This window comes from Strix aluco, chromosome Z, assembly GCF_031877795.1.
Source record: "Strix aluco isolate bStrAlu1 chromosome Z, bStrAlu1.hap1, whole genome shotgun sequence".
NCBI classification, from domain to species: domain Eukaryota; kingdom Metazoa; phylum Chordata; class Aves; order Strigiformes; family Strigidae; genus Strix; species Strix aluco.
In genome coordinates, this window is record NC_133971.1 from 26,798,026 (window position 1) to 26,821,353 (window position 23,328).

The window sequence follows — 23,328 nt, forward strand, 5'->3', positions numbered from 1 at the left end:
ATTTGTGACTGCGGCTCAAAAGTCTGCCAAGGAGAAAGAAATGACCAAGGAGAAAAAGTAACTAGACCTGATAGCCTTATACTATGAGAAGGCTAGCCTGGTGGATGAGGGGAGAGAAGTGAATGTATATCTCAACTTCTGTAACAGTTTTGACACTGGCCCCCATTACATCTTTGTAGACAAACTGTATAGGCGTAGGCAAATGGATATACCAAGGTGTACTGAACTGCCAGGCCCAAGGTGTTCTGATCAGCAGCACAAAATCCAGCTGGAGACCAGTCACTAGCAATGACGCTGGGCACTGATCATGGGTCCAGTACTGTTTAACATCTTCATTAAAGACATGAATGATGGGGCAAAGTGTACCTGCAGAAAATTTATAGATGATATTAAATAGGGAGGAGTGGCTGATGGAACAGATTGGTGTGCTGCCATCCAGAGGAATCTTGATAGGCTGGAAATATGGGCTGACAAGAACCTCATGAAATTCAACAAGGGGAAATGCAAAGTGCTGTACCTGGGGAGGAGCAACCCCCGGCACCAGTACTGACTGGGGGACAACTGCCTGGGAAGTAGCTTGGCAGAGAAGGACCTGGGGCTCCTGGTGGACACTAAGTTGAACATGAGCCAGCAATGTGCCCTTGCAGCACACAATACAAATGGTATCCTGGGCTGCATCAGGAAGAGCACTGCCACCTGGTCAAGGGAGGTGATCATTCCCCTCTACTCACTGGTGAGACACACCTGGAGTACTGTTTCCAGTTCTGGGTTTCCCAGTATAGGAGAGACTTGGACATACGGCACAGAGTTCAGCAAAGGGCCACAAAGATAATTAAAGGACATCTGATGTATGAGGAGAGGTTGAGAGACCTGGGACTGTTTAGCCAAGGAAGTCTGAGGTGGATCTTGTAGTTGTGTATAGGAAGATTCACTTAAACATAAGAAAAAACTTTTACTCTAAGGATGATCAAACACTGGAATTGCCCAGAGAGGTTATGGAGTCTCCATCCTTGGAGGTAATCAAAACTCAACCAGACATAGCTCTGAGCAATCTGCTTTTTGTGACCATGCTCTGAGCAGGAGGCTGGACTAGGTCATCTCCAGAGGTTCCCACCTCAGCCATTCTGTGTGATTCTGTGCATGATTTGTTTGACAGGGAGGAGTCTGGGATGAGAAAAGAAGGCACATGGGTAGCAAAAAGGTTGGTTCACGAAAATAATAAAAAAAGACAAAGTATACAATCAGATGGAGAACAAAAAAGGGAAGAATCTTGTGATGTCCACAATCTTGTAGTTGTGCACTCCTGCTGACGGTAGTGAAGGTAACCCGCAGATCCAAGCTCCCCCCCAGTATAGGAAGGGACTGCCTTGGACTCTCCATCAGCTCCATGTCTGAAAGAGTTTGGAGGGTAGGGTGGACAAGGTGGGAAAAACTTGTACCTTGATATTAAGTGCAGAAGGACAAGTGACAGAACTGCAGCTTAGTAGTACCAGATTTCCGTGAAGTAATGTAATTATGTTTCAGTGCTAATACTGATAATAACCAATAGAATTTTCAGTCAAATCACTGCAACTTAGAGTGATATAACTGTGAATTAACACTACTAATAATAGTGGTGTGTTTATTAGCCAATTAATGTATTATTGATTTCTTAGAGATGTGCTGCTTAATCAATAAACTTCTTAACTATGAGTTATATCAAGTCTCCAAACTAAGGTGGGAGTACCACATATCTGCTGCTAAGATCACTATTGAGTGTTTTTAATCAGCTTACTTTTTGTACTGAGAAATGATAAGAATTTTTAAGACCTTACACCTGTTAATACAAAAAGTATGTCAGAAACTGAAATGGAGTAAGAAATAAAGTCACAGTATCTTCAGAAACTGTATGGAGTAAGAAATAAAGTCATAGTATCTTCATTCTGTTTCTTATCAATTGCAAGATCAAGCTGATTGCCAGAGTACATGAATCACTGTCAAATACAATATGTAATGTCATAATATTTAAGCTCTGTAAGATAATTATGATGGAGAGTTTCCAACGGTCTTTCAACAAAGATGATTAACAACATCTAAGAATTAAAGACAGCTAATAATTAAAAGGTAATCCTTAATTAGAATGAGATTCTGAGATTTTAATAGAATCTCAACATGGGAGGAGGGTCTGTATTCCCAACCTGGTTTCAATACACTCTATCAGGGTTATTAAAGGACCTATAAAATGTTTCGAGTCACTTTATTGCCTCAATAAATCTGGAAAATAGCCACTGAAAAATAATTTGACATAAAGAATAATTTACAATAGTTACAGAATAAAATTACATTAACGTTATACCCAGTGGTACTCTGTAAAAGATCCAGGGTTGCTATAGAGACCACTACTACTTAAAGAAAACTGTCCACTTCTTGCAGAACTACTCTATTAGCATTTATGTCATAGACTGTTAATTTTAGAGTACTTCATTCAGGCAATATCCTCCAGTTTGCCAGACAAAATGGAAACACTGCTTACAACAGCATACCATTTGCTTAGGAGCTGACAGGGTCTGGAAAGACAGCCATATTTTTTCAAAGCAGCACATGAGGTATTCACTGACAGCGCAGCTTGGGAGAACATTTCAGAGCAACTCAAGCAGCACTAATGAGGAGATGGTTACCTACACTGCAGGAACATGCCCAAGCCAGGAGATGCTGGTAACTGGAACTGACAGGTCTCTTGTCTTATTTTCATTCCAACATAATGTGAAAACAAGGCAGTTTTCTCCCTCCACCCTCCACACCTGGAATTTGCCTTACTTACAACTTTACAACTTAAACACTGACACATATGGTGGATAAGGAGAAAGAAGGAAACAGGGGAAAAAAGGTAAACGAGTCATCTATTTTCATCACTCAGTCCACTGGAAAACTAGTTTATTAATAACATACCATGCATTTGTTTTTAGTATCTGAATCAAAGCTTGCACTGTGAATCACCATCTGGCCCAACCAAATCAGCCACACACTGCTAAACTCTTAATGTCTTGGAGACTGCAGAGTAGCTAACAGTTTTGCATTAAGCGACTCACATAAAAATGGAGGGAAAGAACACAAGGAGTTACTTCCTGAGCTTCTAGTGATCCTCAGAGCTCATTTTCACTTTCAGTTATTGCTTTCATATAAAGTGACCAATGACTAACACACAACTATCACAGACAGTGTATCTGCACAAGTGGCTTCAACCACCCTTGCACTTCATAAAGTAGTCAACATAGTCAAAGCTCTGGACAATGTGTTTTTCCTCTAACAATGTTTTTCCATTGCAGTCTTAAGACAACCTGAAGCATTTACAGCAAGCACTTAACTTTGCAAAATGGGGAACATAAGGCAAATATCTACTTTTACTTTTCCCCTAAGGTGTTCCTATACTGCGTGAATCAAAACACATAAACAGCTTACCTGATCCGCCATATCAAGTCTAGCTTTGTGATGGAGAAGAAAATCCACCACCGACATATGACTTCTCGCAACAGCAAAATGGAATGCAGTGCGCTTCAGCTGAAATAAGCAAAGCTTTGGTTGTCAGGTCCATAATACGGTTTTTCCTTATTAACAAATAGACACTTGCACAGTTCTCCTTCGACAGCCATGCTTCATCTTTATCTGCGTTTTTGTTCCCTTGGATAGAATTTAGGTACTGATCTTAAAGATTTCTTGTAGAACCAGAATGATTTAGTTACTCTATGTAGTATTATCCCTTCACTGAAATTCACTGAAATGTCAAAGAAGAATTAAGGAATCATATACTGCCTTGAAGAGATGCACGCAGTACAAGAAGCATCCATTTTTACTATTTTATTACATGGTTTGATTTGAAAAGCTGAGGACTAAATTTACACAATTAGATTTGCTTTTGGTATCCTCCTTGCTTTTGATTGTATCTCTGCAATGCATGATGGGATTCCTCCCTCACCCAGTGTTACTCACCTTTCTAGACTGAGTCATTATCTATGTAAATGAAAGCTTCCACCTTGCAAACAGTGAGTAATTTTACACAGGTCAATAGGCTCCATGCTTATCAGGAATATTTGATTAATTTTTCATTCAAGTAATGAATTGTGTGAATTTAAAAGGGATTGGTTAAATTGAATTAAACTTTAGTGGAGAGATTTTTGCTTCCAGCTGAAGTGAACGTAACTGGGTTTAACATAATTCACTGAGAGTTTCCATACAAGGATATATAAGTGATTCTACCAATTAACTTTAAAAGTCAGTTTAAATTTGTTTGCTTATGCTTCTATGTAGATCAGCTGATTTATCCATGTATAAGTTTAAATTTACAGCTATATGTGTTAAAAACATAAAAAGGTGGGATTTATGGCATGCATTTATGTCAGAAAAAGTGTCTTGCACATAGTTCTGTCAACAAAACTCACCTTTTCGCAGCCTTGCTTATTTGGCTTGGGAGTACAGGGGCAGGAATGATCAACATGAAGAAAGAATGGTTTTGCCAGTATAAGCTACAAGCACTAGGGGAATCAATCAATCAATGCACAACACCCACATGGTTATGGTAGTAAAACTCTTACACTATAGGTCTGATTTAAGGATGACGGAGTAAAGATTCAAACTACTGGACTGGAAACTTACTTAGTTTAATTTCCTGAATTCTGAAAGCAATAAAGAAGCAATAACTATTTTCTAAGTGACTTTTTAGAGTACTGTGTAACTGACGGGAACACTCTCATTGTTCAAGAGTTTACTCAAAAGAAATTTTTGTCTCTCTCTCTTTTTCACAAACAAAACAAGGAATGCACCTGTACTATCTCCTCAATTCCTCAGTGAGGAAAAATGCATGTGGACATGGGAAGCAAGTTTTTTCAGAACCCATGATTAAGTAACATTGGATGTTCATGGGTAGATGATTTATACACAGCCACTGAGGGAAAACTGTTCTCCACAACTCCCAGTTTAATACCACAGCTGCTCCATTGCTGTTGCACTACTTCTCACATGGAACACAGCACTCTGTTACTGTGAAGTATACATCCTCAGATCTTAGGCCTAGAGCTGATGTCAGCATAAGAAATGCATTTTCACCTGTCTAGGGTAAATCTGATCTCAACTCTGCAACCAGAGCATATGGTAGAATACTCCCGGTGGTTCCATACAAACCAAATGGTAATATTTCACACTTGAAATTTGTAATGCTAGCAGCATAAATTCATTCTCAAAGTGACTGTGAGGTTAAGTCCTCCCACTCTGAAAGATGGGGAACTTGAGCAATTAGTCACCTAAGAACACAGAATAAATATTAGAGTAGGGACCACAGTTCAGAAGTCCTTTGTTCCCAATGTGATGCACAGACTAGTGGCTAAATGCAAAGACCTGTGAGTTATGCTGCACAAATCCTACCATCCATACTAAACGTGTGAAATGTTTCTTAACCAGGTCCTAGCAGGCACTCCTGCAGCCTCGCCACCTTGCAGTTGATGGGGCTAGCATGCTGGGATTCCCCCATACAACCCCAAGAAGTCACATCTCAGATCAGTCATCTGTCAGACGCTTCATACTCACCGCATCTACAGCATTTATGTTAACGTTTTTTTTAAACAGCTTTTCCATGGTTTCCAAATTGTTCGTTTTAGCAGCATATTGAAATTCCCTCTCGTCCGGCAATACTGTGAAAAAAATATGATGAAAAAATTGTATTACTTAAAAAAAGCCATAAACAACTTCAGGGATGATGATACCGTTCTTGCTTTCTGTTATTTGCCCAGATTTCATATTCTCATATAATGAGAATCATTTGTTTCTTATCACAGAAGTGTTCCAGGATTACATTTTTCTTATCTAGAGACATCTGGATGATGTTTCTAGTTTCAAATTTTAAGTGCAAATAGAGGTAGGCTTTTCACAGCATGGATGACCATTATTTGCACAGCTCACAGCAACAAGAGTTCATTTATGAAGCTCTTGCCATCAAAATGGGTCCCAAAGTATTTTAGAGGCATAGCAGTGAACAGTACAAACTGCAGCATTTTTTTCCTGTTCTTGGAAAAACTGCTCTGTTTTGAAAGAGAACACCCCACCCAAATACATAAAAATTTATAGCAGTAACCAAATGGTATGAACAAGCTGAAAACAAACAAACCAACCAACCAGGTTTTACGGGGGAAAAAAAAAAAAAAAAAGAGGTGTGTATTTGAACTCAAAATTTGGTTACCAAGTGGAATTTACGGTTAAATTCAGATCTTCCTTTAACGTCTCAACCCAAAAATGAACATCTATTTGGTCAACTAAAGTAGCTGCAGCATGCATTTAGACACCTAATATTTGGTAACTTTGGAAAATAAAATCCCAGTGTCTGATAACTGGTTTAGCTAACTTAGAGGTCAGAGTATTTCTCATGTTTCTATTCTAACATTTAATTAATCACTTAGAAATTAATGTAGCAGCTAAATCAGTTGCAAAAATGTTAGCAGGTATTTTTAATTTCCTATCATATCACACTTAAAAAGTTAATCACTTCGATATCTTCTGTCTAGAATATTTTGTCCTGAAAGCCACTTTTCCAGTGATATCACCAAAGAAGACAGCACTCTGTTGAACTAGAAACTGCAGAAATTACCTGTTTCTTAGAGGCCTCTCATGCAAGTTCATCCTATAAATTCATTAAGGCCTAATAAGAATACAGCTCGAAGTAAAGAATACAGTAAGACTGCAGGGCTGTTTCCAGTTTTCCTATAACATTATCCAAGCACCTCAAACAACAGAAGCATCCTCCCAAAATTCTCTGGAAATCACAGAATATTACTTGCTTGTTTTACAACATGGGGGTACAGCCAAAACCAAACCAAACCAAACCAAAAAGCAGTTGCAAATAAAAATTCACCCCTGGCAGCTGTGACAAGGAGTGTGGCTAACAGCAAAATCAGCATCAGGAACAGGGATCTCTGCAGAATAAATCATTTTTTTTCGAGGTCTACAACCTAAAGATGCATCCAGCAGAGCTTTCCACTATCTTGATTTCAAACACAGGTAAACAAATGGTCGAAGGGTATCTTGCTCAAGGCAAATTTTTGGCAAACATGGAAACAAAACACAGGGCACCAATTAGCTGCAATTAGTTACAGTTAGGCCCCATTCATTCGTACTGACTGCTGATGAACACTTGCACATGTATCTTACATGAGAACGCAAAGATAAATGCTGTTGCATCTCAGGACATTCAGGAACAATCCCAACAGTTTACTTGCACTGCCTTCAAGAAACAAGAGAAAATTACGTTTCGTTGCTGTATCTGCATTGGTAATAACAGTTTTGTTGTAGTTCTGACAAAGAATTAACAATGGATCTTTTCTCTCCTGTACACAAGTCATGAAACGGCTGTACGCTGTTAAAAAGAAGACCTTTTTCTCTGGGTGTGATCTTTCTTAGTATTCTCTCTCTCTCAACATCTCTTAATTCAGGAGTTAAGGACAGTGGGAATCCAGACACACCACAGCACTGACTTGCTGCACAACCTTTTGCTGCTTTTGCAAAAACGTTTTTTCATGCATGAAATGACAAGAGTATAGAGCTGTCAGACTACAGATTTATGAAAGGCCTCTATCCAAGGTGGGGTCTCCAGGATTTGGCACAATCACTCTATTTTCAAGTAACAGCAGCAACCAATTATCTCTTTGTGGCTGTCAAACTTTTGGGGGCATTATTTTCTCTGGCTTCATACAAAATGTCTGGTTTATTGCCCTACAGGTTACATAATAACTACATAATTATATTTATAATCACAAAATAGTTATATTCAATTATAACTCAATAGTTATATTCAATGAGCTAACTGAAATAGTAATTTTAGCAGTTGACTTCCTTTGCAGAGAGACCTGTCTGCGGTGTACTGAACATCCCACCATTTGTCCTCTCTTGCAAGGGCAAGGATGTAAAAAGATGCAGAAAAGTAAATCACTTTGTTTACTATCTGAAAACAGAAAGTCTTCCTCAACAGAAACTCAAGCTTCAAGGTACCTTCAATTTTTCTTTCCTTATGTCTTATTTTAGTGGCCCTAATCCATCTTTCAGTAATACCACAAATAAGGATGACTTCCAATGAAGTAGAAAAGTGCACCAGGGCTTTCAGTACTCATAGACAATGGAAATCTTTCCACCCACCCCACCCCCATTTTTAATCTCCTGTTGTGGTATCCACAAGATATAATCTGTCATTGTCTCAAAATGCACATGGAGAAAACCCAGGAATCTGAATTGGCTGAAAAGCTCCAAGAAGGTAAAATACAAAAATGATGATAATATTCATATTCAAATGACAACAAAAATTATTTTTACTCTATTGTTTCTAAAAATTGAATCATCTCTTCAATGGTTTGGTAATATTTTCAATGTTTTCTCTACTTCTTCTTGTTACTGGAAATAAAATTACCAGGGCAAAGTAGGTATTTTGTCAAGTCATTAAAATTTTTTTCTAAAACAAGCGTTTTCCAATTCAAAGAAATCATGGGGAAAACTACCTATTGAGTCCAGCAGTGATACATTATTTGTTTCTTCTCTTTATCTGTCCTCTTTGCCAGCCTGGAAGTGGGAACCACGGCCCATGAGGACGGTTCCTGGCTGTCACGCCGCAATCACAGGACAGGGCCGTGACAGGCTGCAACAATTACCGCTCAGTTTCCACAAATAACCCGTTTTCAGTAATCGCAGCTCACGCCGGGGCAGGCTATTCTTTCACAAATCCGCCTGCGAGACGCAAGCTGGAGATCCCGTTTGCGTGCAAGGAGACCCGCAGGTCCTCCAATTTCTGTGTGCCCCCCAAAACGGGGGCCCGGATCGGTTGTGAAACTGTTGGCAGGTGCTCAGCCCCAGGGATGTCACCAACGCCAGCGAACCCCCTCGGACAGCTTCAGGGGTGCCGTTAAAGAGGGGCGCTGGGCAGTCTGCAGGACCTGTCCCTCGGAAGACAGACCTGCCAAACCTCAGCTCCCGATCCCGCATCCACACGTCCTCGCTGACACGTTTTACTACCTATAGAGCAGCTCACGTTTAACCTCCTCCTTTCCCCCCGCCCGCTTCCCGCTCATTTTTTTTTCGCTTGGCCGAGGCAAAAGCGGGGTCCGGCTGTGCCCCACCGACCCGTCAGCCCTGGGGGCGCCGCCCGCGGCGAGAGGCCCGCGGCCAGGGCTGCCCGCCGGCTCGGCTCGCTCCGACCCCCCCGCACTCACGGCCATCATGGCTGGCTGCCGCGACCCCCCGCCTGCTATCCTCCCCGGCGCGGAGCAGGCGGCTCAGCCCCTTCATCGCGGCCCTCGGCTCCTCTTCCTCACCCACGGGAAGGAGCCCCAGGTCAGGGCGCGGAGGGAGGTGCCCCGCGCTGGCCCCGACAAACCGGTTAGCGGGGCAGCGCGTTGCCCGAGCACACCCCGGCGGGCCCAGCGCAGCCCTGCGGGCACGCCTGCAGCGGCAGCCCGGCGCTCAGCCACACCGCCCGGAGAGGGAGAGGTGCAGAGCAGCCTTAGGAGTTTGTTTTACAGGAAACCAGGAGCTAAATACACAGAATTTCTTGGTACTAGCTAGGCACCGAGCAGGGTTATCCCTGCACAACCACCCCCACCCCCCCCCCAGGTCTTCTCTAGCAGGCAGCCTTACGTGAGTTTGCACCTACAGATGCACACACAAGACAAAAAGGTACCCCGGCTTCCTCCTGAAATGCTTAACCAAGCCATCGCTCAAGCGAGGCGCTTTTGAAAGGCAATGCCACAACTACACCGGCATAGACACAGGGAGCCCTCCCAGGCGCCGCGGCACCGCCGGGGCCTGGGGGCTGCAGGGCGAGGGGCGCTCGGGGGACTTCCTCTCATTGCTGTCAACCGGCGCTCAGTGGACTGGAGCGGGTGACTGTCCCTGTGCCCCTGCAAACTTGACACTGCCTTGGGACTCGAGAGACTGGGGTGCTTCCACCGTAAATCTGGGCAGAAATTCGGACGTGCAGTAGCAGTATTGATCCAATCACAAGACTCTTCATTTTGAGGTAGACAATACTTTGATTTTGTCCAAGTCCAGTCAAAATCAATACACACATCCCAAAAGTTCAGTTTTTGTCAACTCACATAGAGACTCATCTAATCTATTTATCAATTTATCTTGAAGTCCACTGTTACTTTGGTGTCACTTAAACCAGCACTGCTATTTCATTTCACATAGACAACGATTTTCTGATATAAGGTATAAAAATTGTTTAAAGTGATTTAGCTAAATTTTACTTTAAAAACAGCCTTTGATATTGCTAACATTTAAAAATAAACATTGGAAAAGCATCTTCAAGAATGCAGGACTAGCAGTATTCAGTCTTACACAACTGAAGCCACATTTGAGTTCCTTCACTATTAATTTTTTCTTCGTAATTACACAGTCATCTTAACTTCCAAGATTATGAACACTGTACATGTCCATGGTAAAGTTAATCTGAAAGACTCAAAAGAGTTTGTAAATTGAGCAAATTTGGATACAAACTATAAACTCATATTCTGCTTATCATAAATTAAGAGATTTCACAGTTCTTTTCTCCTTTAAACATTTTTGATACAGTCAGGCTGTGATGAGTAAGAAGCTTTACACTTGATACACCTTGGTCTGATAAGGCAGTTTCATCAACTGTACTTCCAGTAGATGAATGTTACTCAGCTGAAAAAAAACCTGAAAATAAACCCAGAGTGAGAAGTACAAGTAACTGATTTAGCTGTAGCTGAATCACAGAGGTTTCACTTTTCTTGCTTCTTGTGAGTCAAATGTTCCAGCGAAACTCCTTGAGAGTTTTAATTCTGTATGGTGGCTGGGCTAGTAATACAGATCCACTGTTTGCAACATTAATGCTCCTTTTTGAAATGAGAGACAACAGGGAACTGTGGAAAGATTAGGTTGCCTACAAAGCCAGCACCAAAGGAGGAACAGATTTGCAGCCTCATACAGGGCAGAACTTATAGGGTGAATCTTTAACCAGGATCATGATTTTACAGAGTCTGGAAACACCAGCTGTTAGTTTCCAGTTCTAATTACTATCACACAATACACACACAATTCACAGTGTATCCCTGGTCTCTTTAACTAACTTTGCCAGTACACCTATACTTCATGTACTCAAACTTTGCAAATAGTAAGTTTATCACATTCTTTAACCACTTCCCCACAGTCTTGACCCTTTCAAATGGCCCCAGCAACCTGCAGAAAAGACTGACACAGAAACTAACAAGAGATGCAGAATCCAGACAAAGTGCAGAGCAAGGGAGTACTGGAATATCTTCCTCACTTGCCTTCAAAGTGCTCTCTCTGCCAGGAACTCAGAGTATTTTTAAAAATATTTAAAATAACAGTAGTAGTAAGTACATAAACAAGTAGAACCAATAGAAAGAAAAAATGTAAGGTAGGACAAAAGCATGTTGAATAGTGCATAAAGAAGAAAAAGGAACAAGCAAAAATTATGTCCTGTAAAAGTAGGTGAAATCTGAACATACAAGTCAAGGTAGTGAGTATTATGTTTTTAAACTGTGTACTTTTATTGAAAGTATGAAACTCCACAGGATTCTGAATCCCATGATACAGGAATTGTTAGCCTGTGCAACTGCAGCACCTTACAGCTCCCCTCATTCCCCCCCTCATCCCTTATGGTTACAGCTACCTGTTGCCACTTGCCTTTGTTTATGAGTAGTAATTAGAACAATGAAATGGCGACGCCCAGTCTCAGCAGGTGCTCACATACAAAAATAACCATCAGAAAAGACACAGCAGAGATCTCCACACCACCAGCTGGCCAACAAACTTGGGTACTTGGAGACTGCTCCCTAGGCTCACTTGCAGGCAGTATGATTCTTGATGGCTCCAATCTTCTGCTTGGATCTGCACACTACAATGTGAGAGACAGGGATGTGATAAACCATCCCAAAAATAATTCCAACATGGATCAAGCTACAGGCAGAGCAATTCCAGCCCAAACTCTGTCCTGCTGATGTTCCTGCCTGTTACTGACACTTCAAAGTGGAACTTCATCAGCTCTGAGAAGAAAACAGCGTAAGCCAAAGTATATATATCTTCCCAACTGGAAAGTTTCTAGCAATGAAGAGAAAATTTTGAGACACCCAGGACAGACAACTAATAAACAAAATTGGTCACCGTGATACCCAACCACAGTAAGACATTTTGTGGGCAAGATATTTCAAAACTCAAAAAAAATGCAGGTATTACTGTAGATAGCAGTAAACAGATTCAATAGGAAAATGCTATTCTACAGTCTAAGTTTTTGGGTATTGAAGATTTACAAGACAAACTCAAGCAAGTCTTGTTCGTAGTGGGGTATCTCTATATGTCTGTACATGTCTACATAGCCGTCTGCATTCCCTTCTTCAGAAGTGGTGGAGAAAACATTATGATCAAAGAAATGTCATCCTTTTTCTCTTCTCATTCATAACTAAAAGAGAAATTCAAGATAAAGTACATATATCTACCTTAAATAAGAGAGATACTTATGCTGCACAAAAATTCTCATCCGCTGCCAACCTAGATCATTCACATGCTTTAGAGCATTGGATATAGTAAATGTGGAATGGCTCACACACAGGAAATAATTCATATATTAAGTTAAACACAGCCATAAAGAAATTTCCAGATGCCAATCAAAACAGGTTTTAAGTTAAGGTCAATTATATAACACACACACAGAGAAAAATGCAAAACAAAAACATTGCTTACAGTCTTCACAAGAACTGAGACAAAAAATAACATCACGGAAGTTTACGACAATACTTAATCATGTACTGAAGACCTTCAGATAAAAACAGTAATAAATGTAGTATAAGAAACTATTAATGAATAGAAAAAAAATTACTGCATTGCAGTAAATAATTCACATGGAAAACATTCAAATAACCTCACTGAGCGCTTTCTGTAAACACAATTAATCACCTTTGCAAAAGGCATATTTTTCCACACATCTCAAAAGACAGACATTTCTGGCTTTAGAATCATACTGTGAATTTTATTTCCACATTAACTCCAACATACTCCACAAGTTTTAACTTCATGACACTCACATAACTATGACACTTTTTTTTTTTTACACAGATGGTAAGACAACTTCCAAAGCTAAGCCAAAAAACTAACTTCATTTGTTCAGGCACTTACAGTGGTTTACTTTTTGCTAAGTAATGTATATGTAAAAATACACATTTTAAAGAAATACACACAATGACAAGGTAACACTTAGATTCTACACTTTATTGAATCAGAGAGATAAAAACTAATACAGGAGCAGGTGTTCACTTTATGAAGAGCAGTACTAGCTTAAGTCATTGTTCCCTCAGTTGCTTTTATGTCTTTCCTAGCAAAAGTTTCCAGCTCCCACCTCTGTGAACAGAATGGTTCCTGCTGAATGCTCACTGACCTGGTTTAGAAAAAGTCAACTGAGTCAGCTTACACAGTCTGACCTAGCCCAGCTGATTTGGTCCAAAGCAGATAAGGGAGCACTGACATGAATTCAAATGACAGAGCTGTGGGTACAGTGGCATCTCGCAAACAAACAGATTAGCAGGAAGAGATGGTGAAATCATTCCAGCAAGTCTGGAAACAAAAAAGCACATTCTGGACTTAGCCGGGGCATCTAAAACATACCGGGTACACATTTGTTTAAAAAACAAGCAAACCCCAAAGTGCTTCCAATACAGTAAAACAACAAAACAGATGCTTCTATAGTAGCCACTTCTTTTAAAGATTTTGCAATTAAAAAGTTTATATTTCATACAGGGTTTGATATAATTTGTATAACTTGTAAGTAATATGCTGTCATCATAAATTATTTGCCTCATAAATATTTAATTATAATAAAATGTCTACATTTAAGCAATTTAGTGAGAACAGCAAAAATTTAAACAGTATTTTAAATATTTGCACTTTATAACTTCCTCCTTCCACATATGCACTCATAAAATATTGTTTATTCAGAAATAAGAAATAATTTTGAAGAGAAAGATAGGTAAACAATAAGAAGGTTCAGCATCTTGCATATCTGCACATCATTCTTATTATTATTGCACCACAAGACCTTTTATTTAGAGGAAATTTAGTGCTACTGACCAGTAACAATTTCACAATTGCGAAGAAAATTGAAGTTCTCAGTCTCTTTGGAAAGGCCAAACATCAAACAGCATTTGTCTGACTAACCTGGAGGAATTCCTCTCTCATCCACAGGTTTATTAACATTTTTTAAATCAGTGAAGTCATCCTGTATCTCATCACAGTGAGTCCTTCAGGGCTGGTCCATCAACTCTTACTGAAGTAATTTTCAGCGACAACAATGAAAGCTTAACTGTGCTCTAAATTCTTGCTCTTTTCCTTTGAAACTGTGAGACCAATCAATTTTTGTGTCCACGGAGAAGACAGATATTCATAAGCCAAAATCAAGCAACCCAGCTCTTCTTTGTTATCACACAGCTAATACAATTAAATTTGGTGTTGAACTGTTCAAGAAAGCTACTATGGCTACCACAGCCAATACAACCAACAGAGAAGACAGCAGGTCAGGTGTGGGAAGAGGGCCTTCGGTAAGCACAGTGTGGCACCCTAGCTAATGATTCCTGGTTTCTAGGGAGCTTGCCCTACAGGCTTGCTCAATGGCAGCTCTAATCTCCCTGTTCTGTTTGTTGAACAGCAGACAGAAGTCATGAGGCTGCTCGTGACTCTAACAAAGTTCTACATGTTCAATACAAACAAAGTTAAAGTGCTAGTGAATTTTGATTCTCAGAAACAACTGGAAAAAAAAAGTATTATTCTCAAAAAAACCCCCAATTACCTCAGTTGTACCTCTTTTACCTCAAACATCATGTTCTTCATTACAGGCATTCAATGACTCCAAAGTGACAGGAACCTGAATCCAGCCTACCACCAATGCTTAACTAATCTGCAATCATAAAACACTTTGAAAACTTCATATAGAATATGTTGCTACGCAGTCATTTAAAAAACATTTCAATTGTATGCTTGGAATTGCTTGACTTGGCCTTTTTTGATACTGACTGTGAAGCTTTTAGTCCAGACCTAAAGTTAAAGAAAAAAAAAACATAAAATGTATACCTACGCAACTTTTACAACACTGAATATTTTTCTAAACTTTATTATTTTAAAATGAGCTCTGTACTCAAGTTTCCAGAAAACCCTTACCTTTTTGCTCCTTGTGATGGATTTGTGCACTGCTGTCCTCTGCTTAAACCTCCTAAAAAGTAGTTGGAAACAACCAAAATTAATTACTGCAAAAAAGGATGAATGCTTCAGAAACTACATACATGGCAGAACTTTTAAAAGAACAGGTTTTGATAAAGCTTTTCTTACTTTTTTTTTAACATAAACAAATTTAATCTTTCTCAAGGAGTAGACATTTTATTATCTGCAGTTTGAGCACTGTAGTATTTATTAAAGTTTTTAAAACAGAAAAACAAAAAGCCTTTATTGAATTCTAAGGGATTAATTTGAACCTTGTTAAGGTTTTCAGAAATATTTCAGCATATCATAGTTGATTTTCAAGGTCGTTGTTGAAAACTGTATTTTTAATTTTTTTATCCTGCAGGGGAAAAAAGAATCTTTGCCAACAGTAAGTTTTTCATTTAAAACAAAGCCTGTTTCCACATGTAACAACAATACTGCTTATAAAATTTTTGTGCAAAAGATTCATATTGTAAGTCTTAACTGTGTTCTGATAATTTGAGCACACTAGCATTTTCATTTCTTCTTATAAAGCTCCCAAGTTAGATGAGGGATATGACACTTTAAGCAGGTATTTAACTACCTGCACACTTCCTCTATTCTGGCCAAAGATTAACTCTTCATCAAAACCAGAAACTACTTGAGTAAATATGCTACTGGTTTGGCATGTTACAGGTGCAGTTATGTGATGCATTTTGTTAGATGTAAAACATGCTTGCAAGTTCCTGTCTTTATGCTTCAGTTCACCACCTCTCTGGTTTTGCCAGCACATTACATAATGGAACTTTTCTGTCAACTAAATCTCTGAACCAATCCAGGTTGAATATGTTTTCATTGATTTCTCACTTAAATATCAGTGGCCTTACAAACATCCTTCTGAACATGGTCAGAGGTAGCAAACATGCCATTTACAGAAATGAAAAGTAATTCCTATGCCATTGCCACCATTGTGGCGAATGAGAATGCACTGTGTAACTACCATCACTTTCACAAATCTATTTTGTCATGAAAACTGATTTTTTTTAAATAAAAATGTTCACTCCTACACAGGCCTTACTCAAATGAATTTGTTGCAAAAATCTCAAAGCCCTGAAAAGTTCAAAGTACACAATTACCAAATTATTTTAATTGTACAAGCAGATCATTTGGATACTCAAATATATCCTAATGTGCATACTCACCAATTGTGTTTGAGCTTTCCATATTATAAGTCTTACTGGGAAAATCTTTTTTTTCTGTCAGCTGCTTGATAAGGCCTTTATTTAAGCAGACATCCACGTGTCTGTTAAATGACACCAGACTGGTGGTTTTCTGTTCTGAATTACAAACTGGACAAACAAGAACACTGTCTTCTTTGGCTTCAAAGAAACAGGATGAACTAGTCTCTTCTGCATGTTCAGTCTTTTCAAAATGGTCTTCATTGTCTTGTGAAATTCTTTTGGGGAAGAGACACTGTTTCATACACACATTTCTAGCAATATCACTGAGATTGCTAGGCTGTCTTTCTCTGTGAGGTTTGTCAGATATTACCTGACTGAATTTTTCTGTGCTACTGCTAGTAGAGTTGTCAGATATACTTGCAGACTGGTCTGTTCCTGCTAATTGATCTGGTTTATTTTTTTGACATTCATCAACATTTTCATTTTTAAATTGTGGAAGAAAGTTAAGTGTATTTTCTCTTGAATTGTCATTCTTGGATATTTCCATGGTATCTTTAACAAGAGTCCCACTGAGACACTCATCAATATGCCTATTAAGCTCTTCCAAATTATTGCTGCTTTGCTCTTCAAAGCAAACAGGACAGGTGAAGATCTTACACATACTAGAATTCTGTAACTCTGTGACTTTCTTTGTTTCTTCCACAAAATTTGCTGATGATTTCCTACCATGAAAGACCTGCTTACCTACAGTTTCATTTGGAGAAAGATTCTCTCTGCTTAGTTGCCTTGCAGCTCGCTTTTTATCAAAAAAACTCCCTCTGGGAGATGTTTCTGAAATTTTTGTGAAATATTCTTGGTTGGACTTCCCTGGCTGAAGCCTTAGAAAACCAATTTCTTTTCCTGATTTTAAGAAACTCGTAATACTTTTCTGTTGGTACTTCTTCTCTTCTTCACTTAGAAATCCTGATACTCGTACACCTAATGATGAAAAACAAACTTATAATACCTATTTTACAAGAAGTTGATACTAATTCTTTTGAGGTATACCCCCACTCAATAAAAGTGCATTTTATCTCTAAAGGGAGGCTATACCACCTGCAAATGCTAACAATGGATCACAAGGTCTATCCAATTTTAGATGCAAATACTTGCCCAACTATATTATTAATTTCAATGCCCATGAAGTTTTAACTGATTGCACCGTAACTTGAGGCTATGAACTTAATACAGTTATATAGAATTCAGTCTGAAAGAGTCTTGCATAGTTTCCCCAGCAAAATATTCTTTTCTTCATTGCATTCTAATACCATAGACAAGTAAGTTTTATGTATCACTGAATGGTTCGAGCAGATTATATAAGCACCTGCAACACACAGGTCAATCAAAACACAGAGTTTACTTTTGACAGAAATTTTCAGATTTCTTGCAGAACATAGCATCTTCAAATCTATAAGCACTTTTATTTAAAGTGTTTGTTTCTAAAAGAGGTTATGGACAGAAACTACCTGTTGCTGTGGTGCAAAGCAGATTTAAAAGCTCTCTTAAGGCAGCAGGACTAAGCATTGCTATATGTTAAGATTCTATTCTCATGTTGTTCCAGGGCTAACAGGGGGTAGGAAAAGTACAACCTCAATTAGTAAGACATTCCTGAGTCACCATTCAGATACGCTGCAAGATCTAACTCTAGAAAGTAAGAATGAGTTTGAAATCTTTTACCCATAAGTCTTATCCGTAAAGGATGAGGAGCAATGCTATCAATTTCTGTTCCCAACAAGTCTTTAGCAACAGCAAATATTTCCTCCTCAGTAGAAACGGAAGACAGCACAGTTGAAGCTCTTGTTTTTACTTCAAAGTTCACATTCTTTAGCTTCAAGGTAACAGTTTTACCCTAGGCAATAAAAAAAAAAAAAAAAAAAAAAAAAAGAAGAAAAAGGTTAAGCATGTAATTTACAGCACAGAAACAATTATTATCTAGCATCTATATAAGGGCCCTAAAGCCATGGTCAAGACTGTGTACGGCAAGGGGCACTGCCAAGAATTTGTCTGTAAGATTCTGCACTTGCTCCTAAACTGCTGCCAAAGTCGAACTCTCTGAACTGGGTCATTTGGCTGTGGTTCCCAGCAGACCATCTGCCACCAGTGCATGTTCAGTAGATTTCATGCTCTGGCTACAGTCACAACTTCTACCCTGTCTACAAAAAATTATTTCCTCACTTGGAAACTTCCAGTGCCAGATATCTTAACTTTTCTGGGAAAACTACTAAGGATGTGTAAGTGATATTTAATTAAGGATTGTCTGAAAACTTACTTCCTCCTGCATGGTGCTATCAGAGACACACAGCATCTGTGTTTAGCACAGATAATCCCCTGGCAACACCTTCCAAACCATCTGTGTGATTTAGTGTGTCCATCTAAATGTAAATAAATGGCACTCCTTTTGTTTGGGTACCTTTGTAAGATTATTCCTTTGTCCTTTTTAGCTGATGATTTCCCTTTCAACCTGCCATCTTTTGAGACAAACTTTAATGGCTGAAGAATACTAATCACAATTCTTTTATGTCTTGAATGTTGTACTTGCACTCCTTGCTTTACCGTGAAGACCTCCATAGAAAATATGAACTGTTCTTTCCAGATAATAAACAAATTTGGAGAGAAGGAATACAGGGTCCGTTCCTACCATTCAGACCATTCTATGGTATGAATAACTTGTCAACCATTATGGACATGTGAACTTCTTAAACTACACTACTGGCTATTGACTGGATCCTGTATGAATACGGGAGAGAGACACAATGTTTTAAATACATTAATATTACATGATTGACCAAAACACAGCTCACAGACAGTCAGTTTGTTTATAAACGGTGCTTTGTATATAAACATTGCTTGTTTATAAACATTTACTTGTTTAGAAACATTGCTTTTAGCATAAAATGTTTATAAGCTAAATAACTTGATTATTTTATTTTTTTCCATGCATTACCTATGTTTTTTCTGTATTACTAGATAGCCACCTGAACAATGTCAAAATGCTGCCTGAATCATTCTAAACATTTGCAAATTAAAGAACAGAGACTTCTGAAGATAGATTGTATGGTACGATGCTACTGAAAGCATTCACACTAACACTGCATTTAGTAAGTCTGAGTGCAAAGTGTTGTCTTTTTGCAAGTAAACAGAGAATAATATAAATACCTTAAGTCCCTCTTTCTGTAGCTCTTGAGCAAGGTCTCTGCAGAGTTCTTGACACAAGTTGTACTGGTCTTCTGCTGTGTTTATTTCACTGAATGTTCTAAGATAAAGATATGACTTTTTTTTCAGTATGAATCCTAAAATTTGTTCAGTGGCTGCCATCTAAAAGTATTTTTTGTACACTTAAACAAAACTACATCAGAAGAAGGTTGTATAGGTTTGGGTGTTTACTTCAAGGAAAAATTAGTATTAATATGAATGTTATACAGAAAGATTTGTGTACATTTATGTCTTTCAAAATGTTTGCAAAGCCCTTCAAATAATGAAGTAATTCAGCTTTCAATTTTTCAGGCACTATTTGAAAATGCATCAGGTTTAACATCATCAATGCCTAAACATTTGCAAGACAGAATACTAACACCAACTGAATTCACAGACCCAGCCAAATTATTTGTATTTAATCTCCTTTGCACTGTGCTATGTAACATCAGAAGAAAGAAAGGATTACAAAGTCAACATCAGAGCCAAGTATCAGAAATAAATAATGCAGATGCTAAGGAAAAGATGCCAGCTTGGATAATGTTGTTTAGCCTCAGAAGAAGAAAAAACTATCTTCCTGCCACAAACGTTACTAACTGCCTTTGCTAGAGCTTCTTAGCAGGGGAATTAAAGTATTATTTTTTTTGTTCTACATCTGCTTTTTAGTAATAACATGAGAGGAAAGGCTACCTTCAGTTAACAGTGGTTTTAAGAGAAGCCGGAAGCAAAACTTACAGCCACCAGATGCCTTTGGAAAGGTCTCACAGATTCACTGTTTCATGCCAGGCTTTATATTTACAAGTGTAAAGTCCCTATAGTCACACTGGATTTCACATCTCTAAATTATATTCATGTTTACCTGATTGCATTGAAAAGTCATCCTCTATTATGATTCACATTCCCCTAAGAACATTTGCATGCTGCTGAAGTAACGCAATATTTTACTGTGGGTCCCATGCCATTATCCAAGGAGTAACTCATGTTATCCTGGCAGTGCTGCAGTGATTTATGGCATTGCAATGCTGTAATAATTGGGAAGCTGCAAAAAGTACCAAGTCTGGAAGGGGCAGGATAGAGAGAATGATACTTCAGGCAAGTCTCTTCCCCCATATAAACTAGTTTCATGATCTCAGCAGCCCCTTGACATCTCTGGTCTAAAACTGTTTCCCTTAGGGAAAAAAGAAGGAAGAAAGAAAAGCACCAGAGGCACGAAGGTACCCAGTACTGGTCTGCCTGCAAATCAGCACAAGACTACAGCCATAAATTTCTCAGCTCTGGTGGTACCAAACCTTATGGGGCTTACTTAAGCTGCCCACAGCTATCAAGTCTCAACAGGAGTATTTTCTTATCTTCTTTTCTAGGAAGAGACAACACATGAGGGCAGGGAAAATCATTACAGTGCTCTACAGATTCTCCTTGCAGTATTTCCTTTTTAAAAATGAACTTGTGGAAACGACATACATCACCTTCTTAAGGAACTTTACATTGGTGAAAACTTGTTAGGAAATGTAACCAATTTTACTTAACCATGCAAAATTTTTGTCTGCTTTGCAAGTCTACCTTATGCTGTATTTGCTATGCATGTGACTGCAGGCTACTAGACTGATAATTGACATTAAACTAGAACATACAAAAAAATTCCAGCCGTTATATATTTCCACCCTATATTATGGCTTTATTAAAGACCACTTCGATGCATTAAAGGCATTAAGAGAATCAGATGATGAAAAAAGAGAACACACAAACTGACAGAAGTACCTCCACTATATTCTGAAGCCAAGGAAAAAAATAGGGAAAGCTTGAATCTGATTTAGTGAGCTTGTTGTATTCGTATGTGTTAAAAAAATGGATATACACAATGAAATTACATGACTAAGAAAAGTATACGCTACCTGACATTAAGTAGGTTTAGTGATTAATGTAATTTTTTTTCAATATCAGAGGCATACCTTTCAGTGCTCATACTTTTTCTTTCTCCATCCCTTTAAAAAGAAGAACAATTTATTATACTCACTTTACTTAAAACTGTTATCTTTTCAATAAACTCTGAGTCAACCAATCACGCTTCAGTAACAGCAGTCTCTTCTATAAAATCTGGATGTTAATTTTTTTCTACAAATCTTGTACATCAAGTTTAAGGAAGTGCAAAATAGAGAATGTTTTTTCTAAAAAATCTTATCCTACCATAGATGAAGTAAAGACACAGATCAGCCATAGACATCAATAAACAGTTTGTAGAAAGTAAAAACCAAAACAAAACCCAACAAAACTCTCCTCTCATATCAGGAGTCTTATTTAAAAACAAAACTAACTACAAATCCTATGCTGCCTTACCTAGCTATAACTGTGAAGCACTGCTATAAAAATCCTGAACATACTATGTGTATTAGAATAATTGTTCATCTGAGGAATTAGTTTGCTTTCTGTCTGAACTATTGCCCATGTTAAGGGTGATGTGTTAAGGCTTTTTTTGTTGGCTTGTTTCTTTCTCTCTGGTTATAATTAAGCATTTAACAATTCTTCTGGGTATAAGGAGTTCCTCAGAGCATTTTCTTTTTAGGTCCTTCTGTTTGTAAGTATTGGAAATAACAAATTCGGTATTCTCAGCTTTTTATAAAAGAAGGTGGCCAAAGACAATGACCATAAGATGAACTATTTACTAAGGACTCAGGTGTTCATACATTAAGGGCTTGCTTTCTCCACACTAAAATCACTGAAATCAGGTTGGTACTAATAAAAACAAAACCAAGAAACAAATTTCTTAGACAACACCATTTAAAATGTGTTCCCTTTCACAATGATAATCTTGGCTTATGAAGTGATCTTTTTTTTTTTTTTTTTTAAAAGTACTGGGAGATTTCCCAGACTGTACTACACCTATACAGGGTGAATAAGGGGAGAGAGTGCACCAAGGTTGCATTATCTTAACAGAAACAAGTATATGGAAAAACGCATTTTATCTTTTATCAAGTCACCTTCACAAAGTCAATCTGACTGCATATTTTGTTTCAAGTCAACATATCTCTGAAAAACAAAAAAAACCCAACACAAAGATTTGTGCTAGCATATTAATGGTCTACAAACTGCTAACTGTATATATTATTTTGTAGTCAAATGGAAAAAATGGAAGATCTATAACTGTCAGAGAAGTAACAGGAATAGGTCTTTCAGAAGTACATAAGACACTTTGGAACTCCTAATGAAACCAAATCATTGTCAGCCATTTAAAAATATAATTTCAGCACTTTGAGAAGGAATATTTAAAAGAAAGGACTCAATCCTAAATTAAGACTCTTGGTTACACAAACAGCAAAATGAAATGTTGTTTTTTTTTTTTTTTTTTTTAAGAACAGGTGTTCCATGTTTGTATCCAGGACAGGTTTAGAAATTATGCCTATTATTGAAAAGATGGTATTCACCAGTAAGACTGATTTCTCCCCACCCAAACAGGAGGCTAAAAAGCCATTAAAGTAGTATGAACCTTAAAGGAACAGATATAAAGAAGGATATAAAAATCTTCAGTTCTATTCCAGCAAATTCACAATATGTACAAATTCACAATATCACAAATATGTACATAAATACAATAGGAGACACAGAAACTTCACTCACTTTCATTAGAAATATGACAGTTTACCACCAGAGAAGATCAGATACCAATACGATTTTCATTACACTCAAATAATAACAAAAAACAATGAAT

The 23,328-nt window shown here is 38.2% G+C and overlaps 2 protein-coding genes across 15 annotated transcripts in view; both read right to left on the reverse strand.

Moving 5' to 3' along the window:
- Window positions 1-9,415, reverse strand: part of ANKDD1B (ankyrin repeat and death domain containing 1B) — a 32,139-nt gene extending 22,724 nt beyond the window's left edge. For all 5 annotated transcript variants that reach the window (XR_012621627.1, XM_074812484.1, XM_074812485.1 and 2 more), the window contains exons 1-3: window positions 9,216-9,415; window positions 5,557-5,660; window positions 3,439-3,537 (exon numbers count right to left, since the gene is read on the reverse strand). Coding sequence is in view for 4 of the 5 variants with exons in the window: in XM_074812484.1 (XP_074668585.1) it covers window positions 3,439-3,537; window positions 5,557-5,660; window positions 9,216-9,291 (279 nt within the window). In the remaining variant the exon portion in view is untranslated. The remainder of the gene's footprint in view (window positions 1-3,438; window positions 3,538-5,556; window positions 5,661-9,215) is intronic.
- Window positions 9,416-13,242: 3,827 nt separating this feature from the next.
- The window catches only part of POLK (DNA polymerase kappa), a 36,472-nt gene continuing 26,386 nt past the window's right edge, over window positions 13,243-23,328 (reverse strand). For 8 of the 10 annotated variants that reach the window (XM_074813476.1, XM_074813475.1, XM_074813474.1 and 5 more), the window contains 6 exons: window positions 21,575-21,607; window positions 19,590-19,686; window positions 18,111-18,282; window positions 16,416-17,372; window positions 15,196-15,247; window positions 13,243-15,072 (listed from right to left, as the gene is read on the reverse strand). In XM_074813476.1, coding sequence (XP_074669577.1) covers window positions 14,988-15,072; window positions 15,196-15,247; window positions 16,416-17,372; window positions 18,111-18,282; window positions 19,590-19,686; window positions 21,575-21,607 — 1,396 coding nt within the window. In that variant the 3' untranslated portion in view covers window positions 13,243-14,987. The remainder of the gene's footprint in view (window positions 15,073-15,195; window positions 15,248-16,415; window positions 17,373-18,110; window positions 18,283-19,589; window positions 19,687-21,574; window positions 21,608-23,328) is intronic. The other 2 variants (XR_012621772.1, XR_012621771.1) reach the window with 2 other exon arrangements.